Below are 24,636 nucleotides of genomic sequence, written 5' to 3' on the forward strand. Positions count from 1 at the left end.
CCAAGCCAGAGAGTCTAACTCTCACCAATTTTAGGCAGACTGTTGCTAAAAATATATAATGTTCATATAACCATTACTGTAACATGCACACTTCAAAACACAACTTGACTTTCCAGATTGACTTTTGAAATCCTGGGTGAATGGACGTTATTTAGGACAAACACACAAAAAAAATGTTTTGCTTGTGTCTGATCTGAAAGAAACAAAAACACCAGACATTGGGAGAGTAATAGGGGAGGATGGGTGGATTAGAGATATAGGAATGGAATGCATAAAAATAATTAGATTCACATCAAAGTAATTTCCAGGAGGAATTTATGTTCATTTTACAAACAGATCAGAGGAATCACGGCTTTACATGGTTAAGCATATTTCCCTGCAACACAAAAGATATACATTTTCTTTATTAGAATGTATATATTGTACAGAGATCACCGCAGCGATCGCATAATTCGAGCTAAAAATAGACGAGAAAGGTTAATAGCTTTCCTAATAGATTCACTGTATCCCAAGTTCTATTTCCCAAACGCAGAGTTTATAGTATCCGGTGATCAGATGAAGGCACCCACGAATCAATACAATGAGCACAATGCGTGAACTGGATTAATTTGGGGTTCAGTACCGGCTGCCATGAAAGCCGGTGTAGAAGGAAGAGCGATGGGCTGTAATGGGGGGAATATGACGATGCACAAGGAATTGGCTGTACAGATCAGTCTGTTCAAGGTGTTAGTCAATGGTTAATACTCGATAACACTAATTTTTGGGGACTTTCTTTTTCTTGATCTTCATTTTTTTCTCCGGTTTTGCCAGTTTTGGTTTTGTTTTCTTTTGTGGCAATGATTTAGTTTGCGGCATCTTTAGCACGATTTCGTCATCTTCACTTTGATCCTCATTCTCCAATCGCACAGACTTCCTTCTCTCTAAGATGGAGGGAGTACACACAGGCGTGGCGTCCTAAATGTAAATAAAGGCACTTAGTACTGCGACAAGCAGAGGTCTGCCAGTTCCGTAACGGATAGAGTGGTATTTACTTACCTGACTATTTACAGAAAGGTCCAACGTCCGGTCCAGATTCTGCTTCTTCTGCGCAGCCTGCAAAATAAAACGTGAGTAAAGTATGAAACTTGCCATTTATTAAAAAATGTATTCAGAAATGAGAAAAGCAATTCCAAGACTGGATTGAGAAAGATCTCTCTCACAATGAGTCAGAGATTGACCGGTGCAGGGGGCCCTTCCTTGGAATCACTGTGTCGGTAGACAATGTTATTTGTGCAGTGCAGCCAAGAAGCACATGGCCTCTTGTTCCAGATTGTAGGAAGCCACTAACAGCATGCAGGAGGGAATAAACTGCCCCATATTTTCTGACCAAATCAGTTTCTAATGATTGCATAAAGCGATGTATGCAGAGGTCACAATAAAACATGTCTAGGCATGCCGTATACAAAATGCCGGGGAACAGGAATTATTTACACAAGGCCTAGAGAAAAAGCAATTTGAGGTAGAAATGGCTTCTTTTTGATCCGTGACAATCCTGCTGGCACAACACACAATTCTCTATTCTCATCAAGACTCTAGGCAGCTTTGCCATCATTCCTCACTTGGACACAAGTAGCGCCCTGACTGTCTGCTCTCTATCGGGAAACGAAGAATTCCAATGGATCACAGCATAATATGGGAAAGCGGAAAATTCTCCAGGCTCTGCTAGAACCAGGATGAAGCATGCAGTTTGCATATTTACTGTTTCACATGAATAAGGACAGCTGGACAAAAGGAAGGATTTCCTCTAAGTGGGGGTAAGAAATATAGGATTTCATTACCTGAATTTTATTTAACTTTTTTGGACAGAATAGTTATCTTTCCTTTGGTTGCATACATGCAGAAATAGAGCCACATAAACAAAACAATCACATAATAAAAAAAATCCAAACATACAAATCCTGGGAAGTCGTAGTCTATGCCCTTCTGCGCTAAACGTTTCCTCAGTCGCGTCTCCTTTTCCAATAACCTGGACTCCATTTTGGTTTGCTCCTCAAGGCTCCATTTCCGGTTGTAGCGTGTGACGGCTGGTAGTGAAGGCTTCTTAAAGATCGTTTCACTTCCTATAAACAGCCTGGGGGGGACTTTCTCGGGTGGTATGAATTCACCTAGTAACAAAATTTAAAAAGCCCACATGAAACTTGAAAGAAAAATCAAAGTCCAATAAAGCAGGGAAGGGATAAATAAAATCCTACGTTTATGTAAAGAATAAAGTGTCTTCATTACGTCACTGCGAGTGTCAGATGCATTACCCAGAGATTAATGGCGAATCAGGATGTTACAACTGTATAAAACCAATTAAAGGAGCACTATAGTCAAAATATAAAAAGCAAGAAAGACAGGTCCCCTAGCCTACTTCCTTGCTTTTATATTAATTTCCCCTTAAAATTTTTTTTTTTTTGAGTGATAATCTAAACTTTTTTCCGTTCCAGCGCCAAGATCCTCGGCAGGCCGCGCACTCCTTTTCTCTGGGAGAAGCGTCATAGCGATCTGATGTGCATGCGTGGCTTCGCGCTGCACCAATCACATTCTTCATAGAGCGGCATGCGTGTTTGCGAGCTGACTGACAGCTCAGCACGCTGTCTATGCCCGCCCCCCTCCTAAGCCCAGTTTGTGTGTACAAACATTGTGTATGTATGTATATATATACATACATATACATACATATACATACATATATACATACATACACACACACACACACACACACATATATACATACATATACACTGTTTGTATAACACAAAAATAAAAAAAATGAACACTATCCATCCCTCCTCCCTATCCACCAATTTTCCTGTTTGAATTCGCCAGAATGCAGCCGGCAGGACAATTTCGAATTTTGCCTCGCATGTAATGCGCATTCAAATTTTGGAAAATTATTATTAAATATATATATATATTTTTTTAAAAGGTGCACATTAGATTTAAGTAAATACGGTATTTTCCCACTACTTAGTAAATAGCTGCAGGAGAGCTGATTGAGAAGTGAAGATAGTCGTGCCAATTCCATTAGCTTTGTGGAGGTAACGAAACCAGAAGCAAGCCTCACCAGTGTTTTGGCACGGACTTATGAAAGTGCCTATTTCCACTGAAATTGACAGATCCCAGATACACAAAAGCATTTCACTACGCTGCGATTCCTTGTGTGCTTGAGTGTCGGTGGCAAAATCTATCTAGAATTTAAAGGGACATTATAGTTACCAGAACAAATACAGCTTGGTGCACGGCACACAGCTGAATGCAGTTGTTTTGGTGTCTATAGCCTGTCCCTGCAGGCCTTTTTGTTGTATACACTGCTGTTTTCATTGCTGCCTCGAGACACCTCCAGTGGCAGTCAGACAGCTGCTAGAGGACCTTCGTGGGTCACACCAGCATAGTGCATGGAGACGCTGAACATATTCCAAAGAGATGCAATGATTCAATGCATCTCTATGAGGAGATTGCTGATAGGTCAGAGTGGCTTCACCAGATCATCAGAATTGACAATCTCAGCCAATCCAATGCTTTCCTATTCTGTCAGCCGGGGCAGGGCCTGCTAGAAGCTGGTATTTTACTGTATTTAGCAGGAGGGGCGGGGGGGGGGGGGGGGAGAGAGGGGGTGGCAGGGGAGTAAATCATGGTTTTACACATTTTACATCATGCACATTTGTGTTCCTTCCTGACCCTATAGGGTTAGGGTTCCTTTAAACATTAAACAGAAATCTAGATTCCAAATTAAAAACCAAATAAACTTGGATGATGGGGAAAATCGCTTTGCATTACAGATCAGGCAAGTGATATCTGATGGAATTCCAACCAATACTCTGAAGACTTAACAGTTTGACTTCGTAATCAACCTAACGGCTGAGCTATATCCACAAATGTCTGACCGCAATGTGAAACATCCATAGCAGCCTGGTTACAGCAGGTCTAAGTATTTATTGAAAATGGAAGAAATCCCCAATGATTTAGGCTGCAGTTACTACTGGCATTTAGTGTGCCCCTTTATACTACTTATAATGCACCGTTCTTATTTTGCAATATATCTATGTCTATATATAGCCGTACAATTTCAGCCAGAAACACTTGCGAATTTAAGAAAATGTACAAGTGAAAAAATACTTACATTTTAAAAGTCGTTCACAAAACAGGTAATTGTTCATCGTACTTGCAACAATTTTAGCAACTTCATCACATTCAAATTCCACAAAACCGTATCCTTTGCTTCCTCCGGTCTGAAATGAAAGGCCGTCAATACCATTAACAGTGTTTTCAGCTCAGCAGAGTGCACCGACCACTTACAGTCTCCAACAGACAAACCTACCTTCAATCTGAAGCACAGGACATTCTGTACAAATTATATGCATAAAAAAGACAGCAAACTCAATAACTGGGCTCAACGACAAACATCTAATCCATCGCTGGAGAATTTTACAAAAAAATAATATGATCTCACGTGTTTATATCAACAGATTACTGATTGCATCGTTTGGCTTGTGTTCTTGCTCAGTGCACGTTTGTCACAAAAGGTGACAAGTCAAAGGGACAATAAGCAAAAATGAAACTTGGCTTAAAGGGACACTATAGTTGCCAAAACAGGTTTATCTTAATGAAGCAGTTTTGGTGTATAGATCATGTCCCTGCAGTCTCACTGCTCAATTCTCAGCCATTTACAAGTTAAATCACTTTGCTTATGCAGCCATTGAGCTGAAGCGGTGGGTGCCTATAGTGGTCCTTTAAGCTAAAGTTGTTTTGTTGAATATAGGGTCCCTTTAATTAAGTTGTGTTGGTGTATACATGAAGCTCTGTCCCTTTAAATAAAACTATACTTTTCTCTCCCTGAAGTTGCTGCAGTTGTAGACCGCTTTGTGCAGTTAGAGACTACAAAACACAACGCACCATATATGCAGTGAATGACATAACTTCTAAAATGAATTGACATACCTTCTTACTGCGGGAGAGGCGTAATCGTGTGACTGTGCCAAACTGATCGAAATATTCCCTGAGCTGCGGCTCATGGAGAATTTTGGGAATATGGCCGAGATAAATGACTCCAGGGGTGATCGATTCCACCTGTAAGATGGGAGAAAGCCAGGAGCCATGCGTTTAGCTGCAGAGGAGACTATTAATCCTAATTAAGTCATTAACAAAACATTTAGTAAATTTAGTGTTTAAAACAGGCGTCCAACACGCGTTATAATGGACACACATTTAATGATGCAATAAAGATGTTACAGCAGGCAGAGTCTTATGGTATTAAACTGAAACTGCAAATTATTAGAGGGTGCATGAATCAGTGTGATGAGAGTGAGCGTTTGGGGTCTGGCATGCAGTATAACATGGAATAAGCTAGAAACGCAAGCATACAGCAAAGGGCAGACATCGTCTGTGATACCGACAGTGGGAATAAGAAACAGTAACGTGTATAGAAACAGTGACGCCGGGCCAGGTTGGCACTTATATGTGTTAATGTCAATATGTGAAATGTGTAAACTTGCAGTATAAAGAATTCAACTCTGCAAGTACTGTGTCCACACATACAGGGAACTGACAACACTAGCAAAAAGGAGCGATATATAGTAATTGGGCAGAAAGAGTATCTCACAGTAAACAAGGGGCAGTAAGGAGGGTGGGTACACGGGGTAACGCTGACAGTGAGGAGGGGGCTACACGGGGTAACGCTGACAGTGAGGAGGGGGCTACACGGGGTAACGCTGACAGTGAGGAGGGGGCTACACGGGGTAACGCTGACAGTGAGGAGGGGGCTACACGGGGTAACGCTGACAGTGAGGAGGGGGCTACACGGGGTAACGCTGACAGTGAGGAGGGGGCTACACGGGGTAACGCTGACAGTGAGGAGGGGGCTACACGGGGTAACGCTGACAGTGAGGAGGGGGCTACACGGGGTAACGCTGACAGTGAGGAGGGGGCTACACGGGGTAACGCTGACAGTGAGGAGGGGGCTACACGGGGTAACGCTGACAGTGAGGAGGGGGCTACACGGGGTAACGCTGACAGTGAGGAGGGGGCTACACGGGGTAACGCTGACAGTGAGGAGGGGGCTACACGAGGTAACGCTGACAGTGACGAGGGGGGCACACGAGGTAACGCTGACAGTGACGAGGGGGGCACACGAGGTAACGCTGACAGTGACGAGGGGGGCACACGAGGTAACGCTGACAGTGACGAGGGGGGCACACGAGGTAACGCTGACAGTGACGAGGGGGGCACACGAGGTAACGCTGACAGTGACGAGGGGGGCACACGAGGTAACGCTGACAGTGACGAGGGGGGCACACGAGGTAACGCTGACAGTGACGAGGGGGGCACACGAGGTAACGCTGACAGTGACGAGGGGGGCACACGAGGTAACGCTGACAGTGACGAGGGGGGCACACGAGGTAACGCTGACAGTGACGAGGGGGCTACACGGGGTAACGCTGACAGTGACGAGGGGGCTACACGGGGTAACGCTGACAGTGACGAGGGGGCTACACGGGGTAACGCTGACAGTGACGAGGGGGCTACACGGGGTAACGCTGACAGTGACGAGGGGGCTACACGGGGTAACGCTGACAGTGACGAGGGGGCTACACGGGGTAACGCTGACAGTGACGAGGGGGCTACACGGGGTAACGCTGACAGTGACGAGGGGGCTACACGGGGTAACGCTGACAGTGACGAGGGGGCTACACGGGGTAACGCTGACAGTGACGAGGGGGCTACACGGGGTAACGCTGACAGTGACGAGGGGGCTACACGGGGTAACGCTGACAGTGACGAGGGGGCTACACGGGGTAACGCTGACAGTGACGAGGGGGCTACACGGGGTAACGCTGACAGTGACGAGGGGGCTACACGGGGTAACGCTGACAGTGACGAGGGGCTACACGGGGTAACGCTGACAGTGACGAGGGGGCTACACGGGGTAACGCTGACAGTGACGAGGGGGCTACACGGGGTAACGCTGACAGTGACGAGGGGGGCATACGAGGTAACGCTGACAGTGACGAGGGGGCTACACGGGGTAACGCTGACAGTGACGAGGGGGCTACACGGGGTAACGCTGACAGTGACGAGGGGGCTACACGGGGTAACGCTGACAGTGACGAGGGGGCAACACGGGGTAACGCTGACAGTGACGAGGGGGCTACACGGGGTAACGCTGACAGTGACGAGGGGGCTACACGGGGTAACGCTGACAGTGACGAGGGGGCTACACGGGGTAACGCTGACAGTGACGAGGGGGCTACACGGGGTAACGCTGACAGTGACGAGGGGGCTACACGGGGTAACGCTGACAGTGACGAGGGGGCTACACGGGGTAACGCTGACAGTGACGAGGGGGCTACACGGGGTAACGCTGACAGTGACGAGGGGGCTACACGGGGTAACGCTGACAGTGACGAGGGGGCTACACGGGGTAACGCTGACAGTGACGAGGGGGCTACACGGGGTAACGCTGACAGTGACGAGGGGGCTACACGGGGTAACGCTGACAGTGACGAGGGGGCTACACGGGGTAACGCTGACAGTGACGAGGGGGCTACACGGGGTAACGCTGACAGTGACGAGGGGGCTACACGGGGTAACGCTGACAGTGACGAGGGGGCTACACGGGGTAACGCTGACAGTGACGAGGGGGCTACACGGGGTAACGCTGACAGTGACGAGGGGGCTACACGGGGTAACGCTGACAGTGACGAGGGGGCTACACGGGGTAACGCTGACAGTGACGAGGGGGCTACACGGGGTAACGCTGACAGCGACGAGGGGGCTACACGGGGTAACGCTGACAGCGACGAGGGGGCTACACGGGGTAACGCTGACAGCGACGAGGGGGCTACACGGGGTAACGCTGACAGCGACGAGGGGGCTACACGGGGTAACGCTGACAGCGACGAGGGGGCTACACGGGGTAACGCTGACAGCGACGAGGGGGCTACACGGGGTAACGCTGACAGCGACGAGGGGGCTACACGGGGTAACGCTGACAGCGACGAGGGGGCTACACGGGGTAACGCTGACAGCGACGAGGGGGCTACACGGGGTAACGCTGACAGCGACGAGGGGGCTACACGGGGTAACGCTGACAGCGACGAGGGGGCTACACGGGGTAACGCTGACAGCGACGAGGGGGCTACACGGGGTAACGCTGACAGCGACGAGGGGGCTACACGGGGTAACGCTGACAGCGACGAGGGGGCTACACGGGGTAACGCTGACAGCGACGAGGGGGCTACACGGGGTAACGCTGACAGCGACGAGGGGGCTACACGGGGTAACGCTGACAGCGACGAGGGGGCTACACGGGGTAACGCTGACAGCGACGAGGGGGCTACACGGGGTAACGCTGACAGCGACGAGGGGGCTACACGGGGTAACGCTGACAGCGACGAGGGGGCTACACGGGGTAACGCTGACAGCGACGAGGGGGCTACACGGGGTAACGCTGACAGCGACGAGGGGGCTACACGGGGTAACGCTGACAGCGACGAGGGGGCTACACGGGGTAACGCTGACAGCGACGAGGGGGCTACACGGGGTAACGCTGACAGCGACGAGGGGGCTACACGGGGTAACGCTGACAGCGACGAGGGGGCTACACGGGGTAACGCTGACAGCGACGAGGGGGCTACACGGGGTAACGCTGACAGCGACGAGGGGGCTACACGGGGTAACGCTGACAGCGACGAGGGGGCTACACGGGGTAACGCTGACAGCGACGAGGGGGCTACACGGGGTAACGCTGACAGCGACGAGGGGGCTACACGGGGTAACGCTGACAGCGACGAGGGGGCTACACGGGGTAACGCTGACAGCGACGAGGGGGCTACACGGGGTAACGCTGACAGCGACGAGGGGGCTACACGGGGTAACGCTGACAGTGACGAGGGGGCTACACGGGGTAACGCTGACAGTGACGAGGGGGCTACACGGGGTAACGCTGACAGTGACGAGGGGGCTACACGGGGTAACGCTGACAGTGACGAGGGGGCTACACGGGGTAACGCTGACAGTGACGAGGGGGCTACACGGGGTAACGCTGACAGTGACGAGGGGGCTACACGGGGTAACGCTGAAAGTGAGGAGGGGGCTACACGGGGTAACACTGACAGTGACGAGGGGGTACACGGGGTAACACTGACAGCGAGGCGGGGGCTACACGGGGTAACACTGACAGCGAGGAGGGGGCTACACGGGGTAACACTGACAGTGAGGAGGGGGGGCACACGGGGTAACACTGACAGTGAGGAGGGGGCACACGGGGTAACACTGACAGCGAGGAGGGGGCACACGGGGTAACACTGACAGCGAGGAGGGGGCACACGGGGTAACACTGACAGTGAGGAGGGGGCTACACGGGGTACCACTGACAGTGAGGAGGGGGCTACACGGGGTACCACTGACAGTGAGGAGGGGGGCTACACGGGGTAACACTGACAGTGAGGAGGGGGCACACGGGGTAACACTGACAGCGAGGAGGGGGCTACACGGGGTAACACTGACAGCGAGGAGGGGGCTACACGGGGTAACACTGACAGTGAGGAGGGGGCTACACGGGGTAACACTGACAGCGAGGAGGGGGCTGCACGGGGTAACACTGACAGCGAGGAGGGGGCTACACGGGGTAACACTGACAGTGAGGAGGGGGGCTACACGGGGTAACACTGACAGTGAGGAGGGGGCTACACGGGGTAACACTGACAGTGAGGAGGGGGCACACGGGTAACACTGACAGTGAGGAGGGGGCTACACGGGGTAACACTGACAGTGAGGAGGGGGCACACGGGTAACACTGACAGTGAGGAGGGGGCTACACGGGGTAACGCTGACAGTGAGGAGGGGGGCACACGGGTAACACTGACAGTGAGGAGGGGGCACACGGGTAACACTGACAGTGAGGAGGGGGCTACACGGGGTAACACTGACAGTGAGGAGGGGGCTACACGGGGTAACACTGACAGTGAGGAGGGGGCTACACGGGGTACCACTGACAGTGAGGAGGGGGCTACACGGGGTAACACTGAAAGTGAGGAGGGGGCTACACGGGGTAACGCTGACAGTGAGGAGGGGGCTACACGGGGTAACACTGACAGTGAGGAGGGGGCACACGGGGTAACACTGACAGTGAGGAGGGGGCACACGGGGTAACACTGACAGTGAGGAGGGGGCTACACGGGGTACCACTGACAGTGAGGAGGGGGCTACACGGGGTAACACTGAAAGTGAGGAGGGGGCTACACGGGGTAACGCTGACAGTGAGGAGGGGGCTACACGGGGTAACACTGACAGTGAGGAGGGGGCACACGGGGTAACACTGACAGTGAGGAGGGGGCACACGGGGTAACACTGACAGTGAGGAGGGGGCTACACGGGGTAACACTGACAGTGAGGAGGGGGGGCACACGGGGTAACACTGACAGTGAGGAGGGGGCACACGGGTAACACTGACAGTGAGGAGGGGGCTACACGGGGTAACACTGACAGTGAGGAGGGGGCACACGGGTAACGCTGACAGTGAGGAGGGGGCTACACGGGGTAACACTGACAGTGAGGAGGGGGCTACACGGGGTAACACTGACAGTGAGGAGGGGGCTACACGGGGTAACGCGGACAGTGAGGAGGGGGTGATTATTGGGGTACATATTATTGATGCGGACAGGGATGGTACCTTCGATTTCTGCCGAATATTCTGCACTTTCCGCTTGAAATCCTCCTGCAGTTCGGGCTCCAGAGACAGGAGAGGGGCCACGACATCCGCACCGTCCGCCATATTCATCTCACTGCGTGCGGGGACCACGTGGAACTAACCGGAAACAGCGCCACCTGCCGCCTGCAATACACCGGAAACAGCGCCGCCTGCAGACTGTAATACACCGGAAACAGCGCCACCTGCCGCCTACAGACTGTAATACACCGGAAACAGCGCCACCTGCCGCCTGCAGACTGCAATACACCGGAAACAGCGCCACCTGCCGCCTGCAGACTGTAATACACCGGAAACAGCGCCACCTGCCGCCTACAGACTGTAATACACCGGAAACAGCGCCACCTGCCGCCTGCAGACTGCAATACACCGGAAACAGCGCCACCTGCCGCCTGCAGACTGTAATACACCGGAAACAGCGCCACCTGCCGCCTGCAGACTGTAATACACCGGAAACAGCGCCACCTACAGCCTGCAGACTGTAATACACCGGAAACAGCGCCACCTACCGCCTGCAGACTGTAATACACCGGAAACAGCGCCACCTACCGCCTGCAGACTGTAATACACCGGAAACAGCGCCACCTGCCGCCTGCAGACTGCAATACACCGGAAACAGCGCCACCTGCTGCCTGCAGACTGTAATACACCGGAAACAGCGCCACCTGCCGCCTGCAGACTGTAATACACCGGAAACAGCGCCACCTGCCGCCTGCAGACTGTAATACACCGGAAACAGCGCCACCTGCCGCCTGCAGACTGTAATACACCGGAAACAGCGCCACCTACCGCCTGCAGACTGTAATACACCGGAAACAGCGCCACCTGCGGCCTGCAGACTGTAATACACCGGAAACAGCACCACCTACCGCCTGCAGACTGTAATACACCGGAAACAGCGCCGCCTGCCAACTGCAGACTGCAATACACCGGAAACAGCACCACCTACCGCCTGCAGACTGTAATACACCGGAAACAGCACCACCTGCTGCCTGCAGACTGTAATACACCGGAAACAGCGCCACCTGCCGCCTGCAGACTGTAATACACCGGAAACAGCGCCACCTGCCGCCTGCAGACTGTAATACACCGGAAACAGCGCCACCTGCCGCCTGCAGACTGTAATACACCGGAAACAGCGCCACCTACCGCCTGCAGACTGTAATACACCGGAAACAGCGCCACCTGCGGCCTGCAGACTGTAATACACCGGAAACAGCGCCGCCTGCCAACTGCAGACTGCAATACACCGGAAACAGCACCACCTACCGCCTGCAGACTGTAATACACCGGAAACAGCACCACCTGCTGCCTGCAGACTGTAATACACCGGAAACAGCGCCACCTGCCGCCTGCAGACTGTAATACACCGGAAACAGCGCCACCTGCCGCCTGCAGACTGTAATACACCGGAAACAGCGCCACCTACCGCCTGCAGACTGTAATACACCGGAAACAGCGCCACCTGCGGCCTGCAGACTGTAATACACCGGAAACAGCACCACCTACCGCCTGCAGACTGTAATACACCGGAAACAGCGCCGCCTGCCAACTGCAGACTGCAATACACCGGAAACAGCACCACCTACCGCCTGCAGACTGTAATACACCGGAAACAGCACCACCTGCTGCCTGCAGACTGTAATACACCGGAAACAGAGCCACCTGCCGCCTGCAGACTGTAATACACCGGAAACAGCGCCACCTACCGCCTGCAGACTGTAATACCCCGGAAACAGCGCCACCTGCCGCCTGCAGACTGTAATACCCCGGAAACAGAGCCACCTGCCGCCTGCAGACTGTAATACACCGGAAACAGCGCCACCTGCCGCCTGCAGACTGTAATACACCGGAAACAGAGCCACCTGCCGCCTGCAGACTGTAATACACCGGAAACAGCGCCACCTACCGCCTGCAGACTGTAATACACCGGAAACAGCGCCACCTACCGCCTGCAGACTGTAATACACCGGAAACAGAGCCACCTGCCGCCTGCAGACTGTAATACAGCGGAAACAGCGCCACCTACCGCCTGCAGACTGTAATACCCCGGAAACAGAGCCACCTGCCGCCTGCAGACTGTAAGACACCGGAAACAGCGCCACCTGCCGCCTGCAGACTGTAATACACCGGAAACAGCGCCACCTACCGCCTGCAGACTGTAATACACCGGAAACAGAGCCACCTGCCGCCTGCAGACTGTAATACACCGGAAACAGCGCCACCTACCGCCTGCAGACTGTAATACACCGGAAACAGAGCCACCTGCCGCCTGCAGACTGTAATTCACCGGAAACAGCGCCACCTACCGCCTGCAGACTGTAATACACCGGAAACAGCGCCACCTGCCGCCTGCAGACTGTAATACACCGGAAACAGAGCCACCTGCCGCCTGCAGACTGTAATGCACCGGAAACAGCGCCACCTACCGCCTGCAGACTGTAATACACCGGAAACAGCGCCACCTGCTGCCTGCAGACTGTAATACACCGGAAACAGCGCCACCTGCAGACTGTAATACACCGGAAACAGCGCCACCTACCGCCTGCAGACTGTAATACACCGGAAACAGCGCCACCTACCGCCTGCAGACTGTAACACACCGGAAACATCGCCGCCTGCCGCCTGCAGACTGTAATACACCGGAAACAGCGCTGCCTACAGCCTGCAGACTGTAATACACCGGAAACAGCGCCACCTGCCGCCTGCAGACTGTAACACACCGGAAACAGCGCCACCTGCCGACTGCAGACTGTAATACACCGGAAACAGCGCCGCCTACCGTCTGCAGACTGTAATACACCGGAAACAGCGCCACCTACCGCCTGCAGACTGTAACACACCGGAAACAGCGCCACCTACCGCCTGCAGACTGTAACACACCGGAAACATCGCCGCCTGCCGCCTGCAGACTGTAATACACCGGAAACAGCGCTGCCTACAGCCTGCAGACTGTAATACACCGGAAACAGCGCTGCCTACAGCCTGCAGACTGTAACACACCGGAAACAGCGCCGCCTGCAGACTGCAATACACCGGAAACAGCGCCACCTGCCGCCTGCAGACTGTAATACACCGGAAACAGCGCCACCTGCCGCCTGCAGACTGTAATACACTGGAAACAGCGCCACCTACCGCCTGCAGACTGCAATACACCGGAAACAGCGCCACCTGCCGCCTGCAGACTGTAATACACCGGAAACAGCGCCACCTGCCGCCTGCAGACTGTAATACACCGGAAACAGCGCCACCTACAGCCTGCAGACTGTAATACACCGGAAACAGCGCCACCTACCGCCTGCAGACTGTAATACACCGGAAACAGCGCCACCTACCGCCTGCAGACTGTAATACACCGGAAACAGCGCCACCTGCCGCCTGCAGACTGCAATACACCGGAAACAGCGCCACCTGCTGCCTGCAGACTGTAATACACCGGAAACAGCGCCACCTGCTGTCTGCAGACTGTAATACACCGGAAACAGCGCCACCTGCCGCCTGCAGACTGTAATACACCGGAAACAGCGCCACCTGCCGCCTGCAGACTGTAATACACCGGAAACAGCGCCACCTACAGCCTGCAGACTGTAATACACCGGAAACAGCGCCACCTGCCGCCTGCAGACTGTAATACACCGGAAACAGCGCCACCTACCGCCTGCAGACTGTAATACACCGGAAACAGCGCCACCTGCCGCCTGCAGACTGTAATACACCGGAAACAGCGCCACCTGCGGCCTGCAGACTGTAACACACCGGAAACATCGCCGCCTGCAGACTGTAATACACCGGAAACAGCACCACCTGCTGCCTGCAGACTGTAATACACCGGAAACAGCGCCACCTACCGCCTGCAGACTGTAATACACCGGAAACAGCGCCGCCTGCCAACTGCAGACTGTAATACACCGGAAACAGCACCACCTGCTGCCTGCAGACTGTAATACACCGGAAACAGCGCCACCTGCCGCCTGCAGACTGTAATACACCGGAAACAGCGCCGCCTACAGCCTGCAGACTGTAATACACCGGAAACAGCGCCACCTGCCGCCTGCAGACTGTAACACACCGGAAACATCGCCGCCTGCCAACTGCAGACTGTAATACACCGGAAACAGCACCACCTGCTGCCTGCAGACTGTAATACCCCGGAAACAGCGCCACCTGCCGCCTGCAGACTGTAATACACCGGAAACAGCGCCGCCTACAGCCTGCAGACTGTAATACACCGGAAACAGCACCACCTACCGCCTGCAGACTGTAATACACCGGAAACAGAGCCACCTGCCGCCTGCAGACTGTAATACACCGGAAACAGCGCCACCTACCGCCTGCAGACTGTAATACCCCGGAAACAGCGCCACCTGCCGCCTGCAGACTGTAATACCCCGGAAACAGAGCCACCTGCCGCCTGCAGACTGTAATACACCGGAAACAGCGCCACCTACCGCCTGCAGACTGTAATACACCGGAAACAGAGCCACCTGCCGCCTGCAGACTGTAATACACCGGAAACAGCGCCACCTACCGCCTGCAGACTGTAATACCCCGGAAACAGAGCCACCTGCCGCCTGCAGACTGTAAGACACCGGAAACAGCGCCACCTGCCGCCTGCAGACTGTAATACACCGGAAACAGCGCCACCTACCGCCTGCAGACTGTAATACACCGGAAACAGAGCCACCTGCCGCCTGCAGACTGTAATACACCGGAAACAGCGCCACCTACCGCCTGCAGACTGTAATACACCGGAAACAGAGCCACCTGCCGCCTGCAGACTGTAATACACCGGAAACAGCGCCACCTACCGCCTGCAGACTGTAATACACCGGAAACAGCGCCACCTGCCGCCTGCAGACTGTAATACACCGGAAACAGAGCCACCTGCCGCCTGCAGACTGTAATACACCGGAAACAGCGCCACCTACCGCCTGCAGACTGTAATACACCGGAAACAGCGCCACCTGCTGCCTGCAGACTGTAATACACCGGAAACAGCGCCACCTGCCGCCTGCAGACTGTAATACACCGGAAACAGCGCCACCTACCGCCTGCAGACTGTAATACACCGGAAACAGCGCCACCTACCGCCTGCAGACTGTAACACACCGGAAACATCGCCGCCTGCCGCCTGCAGACTGTAATACACCGGAAACAGCGCTGCCTACAGCCTGCAGACTGTAATACACCGGAAACAGCGCCACCTGCCGCCTGCAGACTGTAACACACCGGAAACAGCGCCACCTGCCGACTGCAGACTGTAATACACCGGAAAATGCGCCGCCTACCGCCTGCAGACTGTAATACACCGGAAACAGCGCCACCTACCGCCTGCAGACTGTAACACACCGGAAACAGCGCCACCTACCGCCTGCAGACTGTAACACACCGGAAACATCGCCGCCTGCCGCCTGCAGACTGTAATACACCGGAAACAGCGCTGCCTACAGCCTGCAGACTGTAATACACCGGAAACAGCGCTGCCTACAGCCTGCAGACTGTAACACACCGGAAACAGCGCCACCTGCTGCCTGCAGACTGTAATACACCGGAAACAGCGCCGCCTACCGCCTGCAGACTGTAATACACCGGAAACAGCGCCACCTGCAGACTTTAATACACCGGAAACAGCGCCACCTACCGCCTGCAGACTGTAATACACCGGAAACAGCGCCACCTACCGCCTGCAGACTGTAATACACCGGAAACAGCGCCACCTACCGCCTGCAGACTGTAACACACCGGAAACAGCGCCACCTGCCGCCTGCAGACTGCAATACACCGGAAACAGCGCCACCTGCCGCCTGCAGACTGTAATACACCGGAAACAGCGCCACCTGCCGCCTGCAGACTGTAATACACCGGAAACAGCGCCACCTAACGCCTACAGACTGTAATACACTGGAAACAGCGCCACCTGCCGCCTGCAGACTGTGATACACCGGAAACAGCGCCACCTACCGCCTACAGACTGTAATACACTGGAAACAGCGCCACCTGCCGCCTGCAGACTGTGATACACCGGAAACAGCGCCACCTACCACCTGCAGACTGTAATACACCGGAAACAGCGCCACCTGCCGCCTGCAGACTGCAATACACCGGAAACAGCGCCACCTGCCGCCTGCAGACTGTAATACACTGGAAACAGCGCCACCTACCGCCTGCAGACTGTAATACACCGGAAACAGCGCCACCTACCGCCTGCAGACTGTAATACACCGGAAACAGCGCCACCTGCCGCCTGCAGACTGTAATACACCGGAAACAGCGCCACCTACAGCCTGCAGACTGTAATACACCGAAAACAGCGCCACCTACCGCCTGCAGACTGTAATACACCGGAAACAGCGCCACCTACCGCCTGCAGACTGTAATACACCGGAAACAGCGCCACCTACCGCCTGCAGACTGTAACACACCGGAAACATCGCCGCCTGCCGCCTGCAGACTGTAATACACCGGAAACAGCGCCACCTACCGCCTGCAGACTGTAACACACCGGAAACATCGCCGCCTGCAGACTGTAATACACCGGAAACAGCGCCACCTGCTGCCTGCAGACTGTAATACACCGGAAACAGCGCCACCTGCCGCCTGCAGACTGTAATACACCGGAAACAGCGCCACCTACCGCCTGCAGACTGTAATACACCGGAAACAGCGCCACCTACTGCCTGTAGACTGTAACACACCGGAAACATCGCCGCCTGCAGACTGTAATACACCGGAAACAGCGCTGCCTACAGCCTGCAGACTGTAATACACCGGAAACAGCGCCACCTGCCGCCTGCAGACTGTAACACACCGGAAACAGCGCCACCTGTCGCCTGCAGACTGTAATACACCGGAAACAGCGCCGCCTACCGCCTGCAGACTGTAATACACCGGAAACAGCGCCACCTACCGCCTGCAGACTGTAACACACCGGAAACAGCGCCACCTACCGCCTGCAGACTGTAACACACCGGAAACATCGCCGCCTGCAGACTGTAATACACCGGAAACAGCGCTGCCTACAGCCTGCAGACTGTAACACACCGGAAACAGCGCTGCCTACAGCCTGCAGACTGTAACACACTGGAAACAGCGCCACCTGCTGCCTGCAGACTGTAATACACCGGAAACATGCCACCTACCGCCTGCAGACTGTAAGACACCGGAAACAGTGCCACCTACCGCCTGCAGACTGTAATACACCAGAAACAGCGCCACCTACCACATGCAGACTGTAATACACCGGAAACAGCGCCACCTACCGCCTGCAGACTGTAATACACCGGAAACAGCGCCACCTACCGCCTGCAGACTGTAAGACACCGGAAACAGCGCCACCTACCGCCTGCAGACTGTAAGACACCGGAAACAGCTCCACCTGCCGCCTGCAGACTGTAATACCCCGGAAACAGCGCCACCTGCCGCCTGCAGACTGTAATACACCAGAAACAGCGCCACCTACCGCCTGCAGACTGTAATACACCGGAAACAGCGCCACCTGCCGCCTGCAGATTGTAATACACCGGAAACAGCGCCACCTGCCGCCTGCAGATTATAATACACCGGAAACAGCGCCACCTGCCGCCTGCAGACTGTAATACCCCGTAAACAGCGCCACCTGCCGCCTGCAGACTGTAATACACCAGAAACAGCGCCACCTGCCACCTGCAGACTGTAATACACCGGAAACAGCGCCACCTGCCACCTGCAATACACCGGAAACAGCGCCACCTGCCGCCTGCAGACTGTAATACACCGGAAACATGCCACCTACCGCCTGCAGACTGTAATACACCGGAAACAGCGCCACCTGCCGCCTGCAGACTGTAATACGCCGGAAACAGCGCCACCTGCCGCCTGCAGACTGCAATACACCGGAAACAGCGCCACCTACCGCCTGCAGACTGTAATACACCGGAATCAGCGCCACCTACCGCCTGCAGACTGTAATACACCGGAAACAGCGCCACCTGCCGCCTGCAGACTGTAATACACCAGAAACAGCGCCACCTACCGCCTGCAGACTGTAACACACCGGAAACATCGCCGCCTGCAGACTGTAATACACCGGAAACAGCGCCACCTACCGCCTGCAGACTGTAACACACCGGAAACATCGCCGCCTGCAGACTGTAATACACTGGAAACAGCGCCACCTGCTGCCTGCAGACTGTAATACACCGGAAACAGCGCCACCTGCCGCCTGCAGACTGTAATACACCGGAAACAGCGCCACCTACCGCCTGCAGACTGTAATACACCGGAAACAGCGCCACCTACCGCCTGCAGACTGTAACACACCGGAAACATCGCCGCCTGCAGACTGTAATACACCGGAAACAGCGCTGCCTACAGCCTGCAGACTAATACACCGGAAACAGCGCCACCTGCCGCCTGCAGACTGTAACACACCGGAAACAGCGCCACCTGCCGCCTGCAGACTGTAATACACCGGAAACAGCGCCGCCTACCGCCTGCAGACTGTAATACACCGGAAACAGCGCCACCTACCGCCTGCAGACTGTAACACACCGGAAACAGCACCACCTACCGCCTGCAGACTGTAACACACCGGAAACATCGCCGCCTGCCGCCTGCAGACTGTAATACACCGGAAACAGCGCTGCCTACAGCCTGCAGACTGTAATACACCGGAAACAGCGCCACCTGCCGCCTGCAGACTGTAATACACCGGAAACAGCGCCGCCTGCCGCCTGCAGACTGTAATACACCGGAAACAGCGCTGCCTACAGCCTGCAGACTGTAATACACCGGAAACAGCGCCACCTGCCGCCTGCAGACTGTAATACACCGGAAACAGCGCCACCTGCCGCCTGCAGACTGTAATACACCGGAAACAGCGCCACCTAACGCCTGCAGACTGTAATACACCGGAATCAGCGCCACCTACCGCCTGCAGACTGTAATACACCGGAAACAGCGCCACCTGCCGCCTGCAGACTGTAATACACCAGAAACAGCGCCACCTACCGCCTGCAGACTGTAACACACCGGAAACATCGCCGCCTGCAGACTGTAATACACCGGAAACAGCGCCACCTACCGCCTGCAGACTGTAACACACCGGAAACATCGCCGCCTGCAGACTGTAATACACTGGAAACAGCGCCACCTGCTGCCTGCAGACTGTAATACACCGGAAACAGCGCCACCTGCCGCCTGCAGACTGTAATACACCGGAAACAGCGCCACCTACCGCCTGCAGACTGTAATACACCGGAAACAGCGCCACCTACCGCCTGCAGACTGTAACACACCGGAAACATCGCCGCCTGCAGACTGTAATACACCGGAAACAGCGCTGCCTACAGCCTGCAGACTAATACACCGGAAACAGCGCCACCTGCCGCCTGCAGACTGTAACACACCGGAAACAGCGCCACCTGCCGCCTGCAGACTGTAATACACCGGAAACAGCGCCGCCTACCGCCTGCAGACTGTAATACACCGGAAACAGCGCCACCTACCGCCTGCAGACTGTAACACACCGGAAACAGCACCACCTACCGCCTGCAGACTGTAACACACCGGAAACATCGCCGCCTGCCGCCTGCAGACTGTAATACACCGGAAACAGCGCTGCCTACAGCCTGCAGACTGTAATACACCGGAAACAGCGCCACCTGCCGCCTGCAGACTGTAATACACCGGAAACAGCGCCGCCTGCCGCCTGCAGACTGTAATACACCGGAAACAGCGCTGCCTACAGCCTGCAGACTGTAATACACCGGAAACAGCGCCACCTGCCGCCTGCAGACTGTAATACACCGGAAACAGCGCCACCTGCCGCCTGCAGACTGTAATACACCGGAAACAGCGCCACCTAACGCCTGCAGACTGTAATACACCGGAAACAGCGCCACCTGCCGCCTGCAGACTGTAATACACCGGAAACAGAGCCACCTGCCGCCTGCAGACTGTAATACACCGGAAACAGCGCCACCTACCGCCTGCAGACTGTAATACACCGGAAACAGCGCCACCTGCTGCCTGCAGACTGTAATACACCGGAAACAGCGCCACCTGCCGCCTGCAGACTGTAATACACCGGAAACAGCGCCACCTACCGCCTGCAGACTGTAATACACCGGAAACAGCGCCACCTACCGCCTGCAGACTGTAACACACCGGAAACATCGCCGCCTGCCGCCTGCAGACTGTAATACACCGGAAACAGCGCTGCCTACAGCCTGCAGACTGTAATACACCGGAAACAGCGCCACCTGCCGCCTGCAGACTGTAACACACCGGAAACAGCGCCACCTGCCGACTGCAGACTGTAATACACCGGAAACAGCGCCGCCTACCGCCTGCAGACTGTAATACACCGGAAACAGCGCCACCTACCGCCTGCAGACTGTAACACACCGGAAACAGCGCCACCTACCGCCTGCAGACTGTAACACACCGGAAACATCGCCGCCTGCTGCCTGCAGACTTTAATACACCGGAAACAGCGCTGCCTACAGCCTGCAGACTGTAATACACCGGAAACAGCGCTGCCTACAGCCTGCAGACTGTAACACACCGGAAACAGCGCCACCTGCTGCCTGCAGACTGTAATACACCGGAAACAGCGCCGCCTACCGCCTGCAGACTGTAATACACCGGAAACAGCGCCACCTGCAGACTGTAATACACCGGAAACAGCGCCACCTACCGCCTGCAGACTGTAATACACCAGAAACAGCGCCACCTACCGCCTGCAGACTGTAATACACCGGAAACAGCGCCACCTACCGCCTGCAGACTGTAACACACCGGAAACAGCGCCACCTGCCGCCTGCAGACTGCAATACACCGGAAACAGCGCCACCTGCCGCCTGCAGACTGTAATACACCGGAAACAGCGCCACCTGCCGCCTGCAGACTGTAATACACCGGAAACAGCGCCACCTAACGCCTACAGACTGTAATACACTGGAAACAGCGCCACCTGCCGCCTGCAGACTGTGATACACCGGAAACAGCGCCACCTACCGCCTACAGACTGTAATACACTGGAAACAGCGCCACCTGCCGCCTGCAGACTGTGATACACCGGAAACAGCGCCACCTACCACCTGCAGACTGTAATACACCGGAAACAGCGCCACCTGCCGCCTGCAGACTGCAATACACCGGAAACAGCGCCACCTGCCGCCTGCAGACTGTAATACACTGGAAACAGCGCCACCTACCGCCTGCAGACTGTAATACACCGGAAACAGCGCCACCTACCGCCTGCAGACTGTAATACACCGGAAACAGCGCCACCTGCCGCCTGCAGACTGTAATACACCGGAAACAGCGCCACCTACAGCCTGCAGACTGTAATACACCGAAAACAGCGCCACCTACCGCCTGCAGACTGTAATACACCGGAAACAGCGCCACCTACCGCCTGCAGACTGTAATACACCGGAAACAGCGCCACCTACCGCCTGCAGACTGTAACACACCGGAAACATCGCCGCCTGCCGCCTGCAGACTGTAATACACCGGAAACAGCGCCACCTACCGCCTGCAGACTGTAACACACCGGAAACATCGCCGCCTGCAGACTGTAATACACCGGAAACAGCGCCACCTGCTGCCTGCAGACTGTAATACACCGGAAACAGCGCCACCTGCCGCCTGCAGACTGTAATACACCGGAAACAGCGCCACCTACCGCCTGCAGACTGTAATACACCGGAAACAGCGCCACCTACTGCCTGTAGACTGTAACACACCGGAAACATCGCCGCCTGCAGACTGTAATACACCGGAAACAGCGCTGCCTACAGCCTGCAGACTGTAATACACCGGAAACAGCGCCACCTGCCGCCTGCAGACTGTAACACACCGGAAACAGCGCCACCTGTCGCCTGCAGACTGTAATACACCGGAAACAGCGCCGCCTACCGCCTGCAGACTGTAATACACCGGAAACAGCGCCACCTACCGCCTGCAGACTGTAACACACCGGAAACAGCGCCACCTACCGCCTGCAGACTGTAACACACCGGAAACATCGCCGCCTGCAGACTGTAATACACCGGAAACAGCGCTGCCTACAGCCTGCAGATTGTAACACACCGGAAACAGCGCTGCCTACAGCCTGCAGACTGTAACACACTGGAAACAGCGCCACCTGCTGCCTGCAGACTGTAATACACCGGAAACATGCCACCTACCGCCTGCAGACTGTAAGACACCGGAAACAGTGCCACCTACCGCCTGCAGACTGTAATACACCGGAAACAGCGCCACCTACCACATGCAGACTGTAATACACCGGAAACAGCGCCACCTACCGCCTGCAGACTGTAATACACCGGGAACAGCGCCACCTACCGCCTGCAGACTGTAAGACACCGGAAACAGCGCCACCTACCGCCTGCAGACTGTAAGACACCGGAAACAGCTCCACCTGCCGCCTGCAGACTGTAATACCCCGGAAACAGCGCCACCTGCCGCCTGCAGACTGTAATACACCAGAAACAGCGCCACCTACCACCTGCAGACTGTAATACACCGGAAACAGCGCCACCTGCCGCCTGCAGATTGTAATACACCGGAAACAGCGCCACCTGCCGCCTGCAGATTATAATACACCGGAAACAGCGCCACCTGCCGCCTGCAGACTGTAATACCCCGTAAACAGCGCCACCTGCCGCCTGCAGACTGTAATACACCAGAAACAGCGCCACCTGCCACCTGCAGACTGTAATACACCGGAAACAGCGCCACCTGCCACCTGCAATACACCGGAAACAGCGCCACCTGCCGCCTGCAGACTGTAATACACCGGAAACATGCCACCTACCGCCTGCAGACTGTAATACACCGGAAACAGCGCCACCTGCCGCCTGCAGACTGTAATACGCCGGAAACAGCGCCACCTGCCAACTGCAGACTGTAATACACCGGAAACAGCGCCACCTACCGCCTGCAGACTGTAATACACCGGAATCAGCGCCACCTACCGCCTGCAGACTGTAATACACCGGAAACAGCGCCACCTACCGCCTGCAGACTGTAACACACCGGAAACATCGCCGCCTGCAGACTGTAATACACCGGAAACAGCGCCACCTACCGCCTGCAGACTGTAACACACCGGAAACATCGCCGCCTGCAGACTGTAATACACCGGAAACAGCGCCACCTGCTGCCTGCAGACTGTAATACACCGGAAACAGCGCCACCTGCCGCCTGCAGACTGTAATACACCGGAAACAGCGCCACCTACCGCCTGCAGACTGTAATACACCGGAAACAGCGCCACCTACCGCCTGCAGACTGTAACACACCGGAAACATCGCCGCCTGCAGACTGTAATACACCGGAAACAGCGCTGCCTACAGCCTGCAGACTGTAATACACCGGAAACAGCGCCACCTGCCGCCTGCAGACTGTAACACACCGGAAACAGCGCCACCTGCCGCCTGCAGACTGTAATACACCGGAAACAGCGCCGCCTACCGCCTGCAGACTGTAATACACCGGAAACAGCGCCACCTACCGCCTGCAGACTGTAACACACCGGAAACAGCACCACCTACCGCCTGCAGACTGTAACACACCGGAAACATCGCCGCCTGCCGCCTGCAGACTGTAATACACCGGAAACAGCGCTGCCTACAGCCTGCAGACTGTAATACACCGGAAACAGCGCTGCCTACAGCCTGCAGACTGTAACACACTGGAAACAGCGCCACCTGCTGCCTGCAGACTGTAATACACCGGAAACAGCGCCACCTACCGCCTGCAGACTGTAATACACCGGAAACAGCGCCACCTGCAGACTGTAATACACCGGAAACAGCGCCGCCTACAGCCTGCAGACTGTAATACACCGGAAACATGCCACCTACCGCCTGCAGACTGTAATACACCGGAAACAGCGCCACCTGCCGCCTGCA

The 24,636-nt window shown here is 55.3% G+C and overlaps 1 protein-coding gene across 1 annotated transcript; it reads right to left on the reverse strand.

The window, feature by feature from the left end:
- Positions 1-333: 333 nt before the first annotated feature.
- On the reverse strand, positions 334-10,828 carry NIFK (nucleolar protein interacting with the FHA domain of MKI67). Its single transcript, XM_063428533.1, has 6 exons — positions 10,694-10,828; positions 4,963-5,091; positions 4,145-4,253; positions 1,933-2,144; positions 1,036-1,092; positions 334-954 (listed from the first exon to the last, which is right to left on the reverse strand). The coding sequence occupies exons 1-6, from the start codon at positions 10,799-10,801 to the stop codon at positions 754-756; spliced, it is 816 nt and encodes a 271-aa protein (XP_063284603.1). The 5' UTR covers positions 10,802-10,828; the 3' UTR covers positions 334-753.
- Between the last annotated feature and the right edge of the window lie 13,808 nt (positions 10,829-24,636).

The sequence above is a fragment of the Pelobates fuscus genome, chromosome 8, assembly GCF_036172605.1.
Source record: "Pelobates fuscus isolate aPelFus1 chromosome 8, aPelFus1.pri, whole genome shotgun sequence".
NCBI lineage: Eukaryota > Metazoa > Chordata > Amphibia > Anura > Pelobatidae > Pelobates > Pelobates fuscus.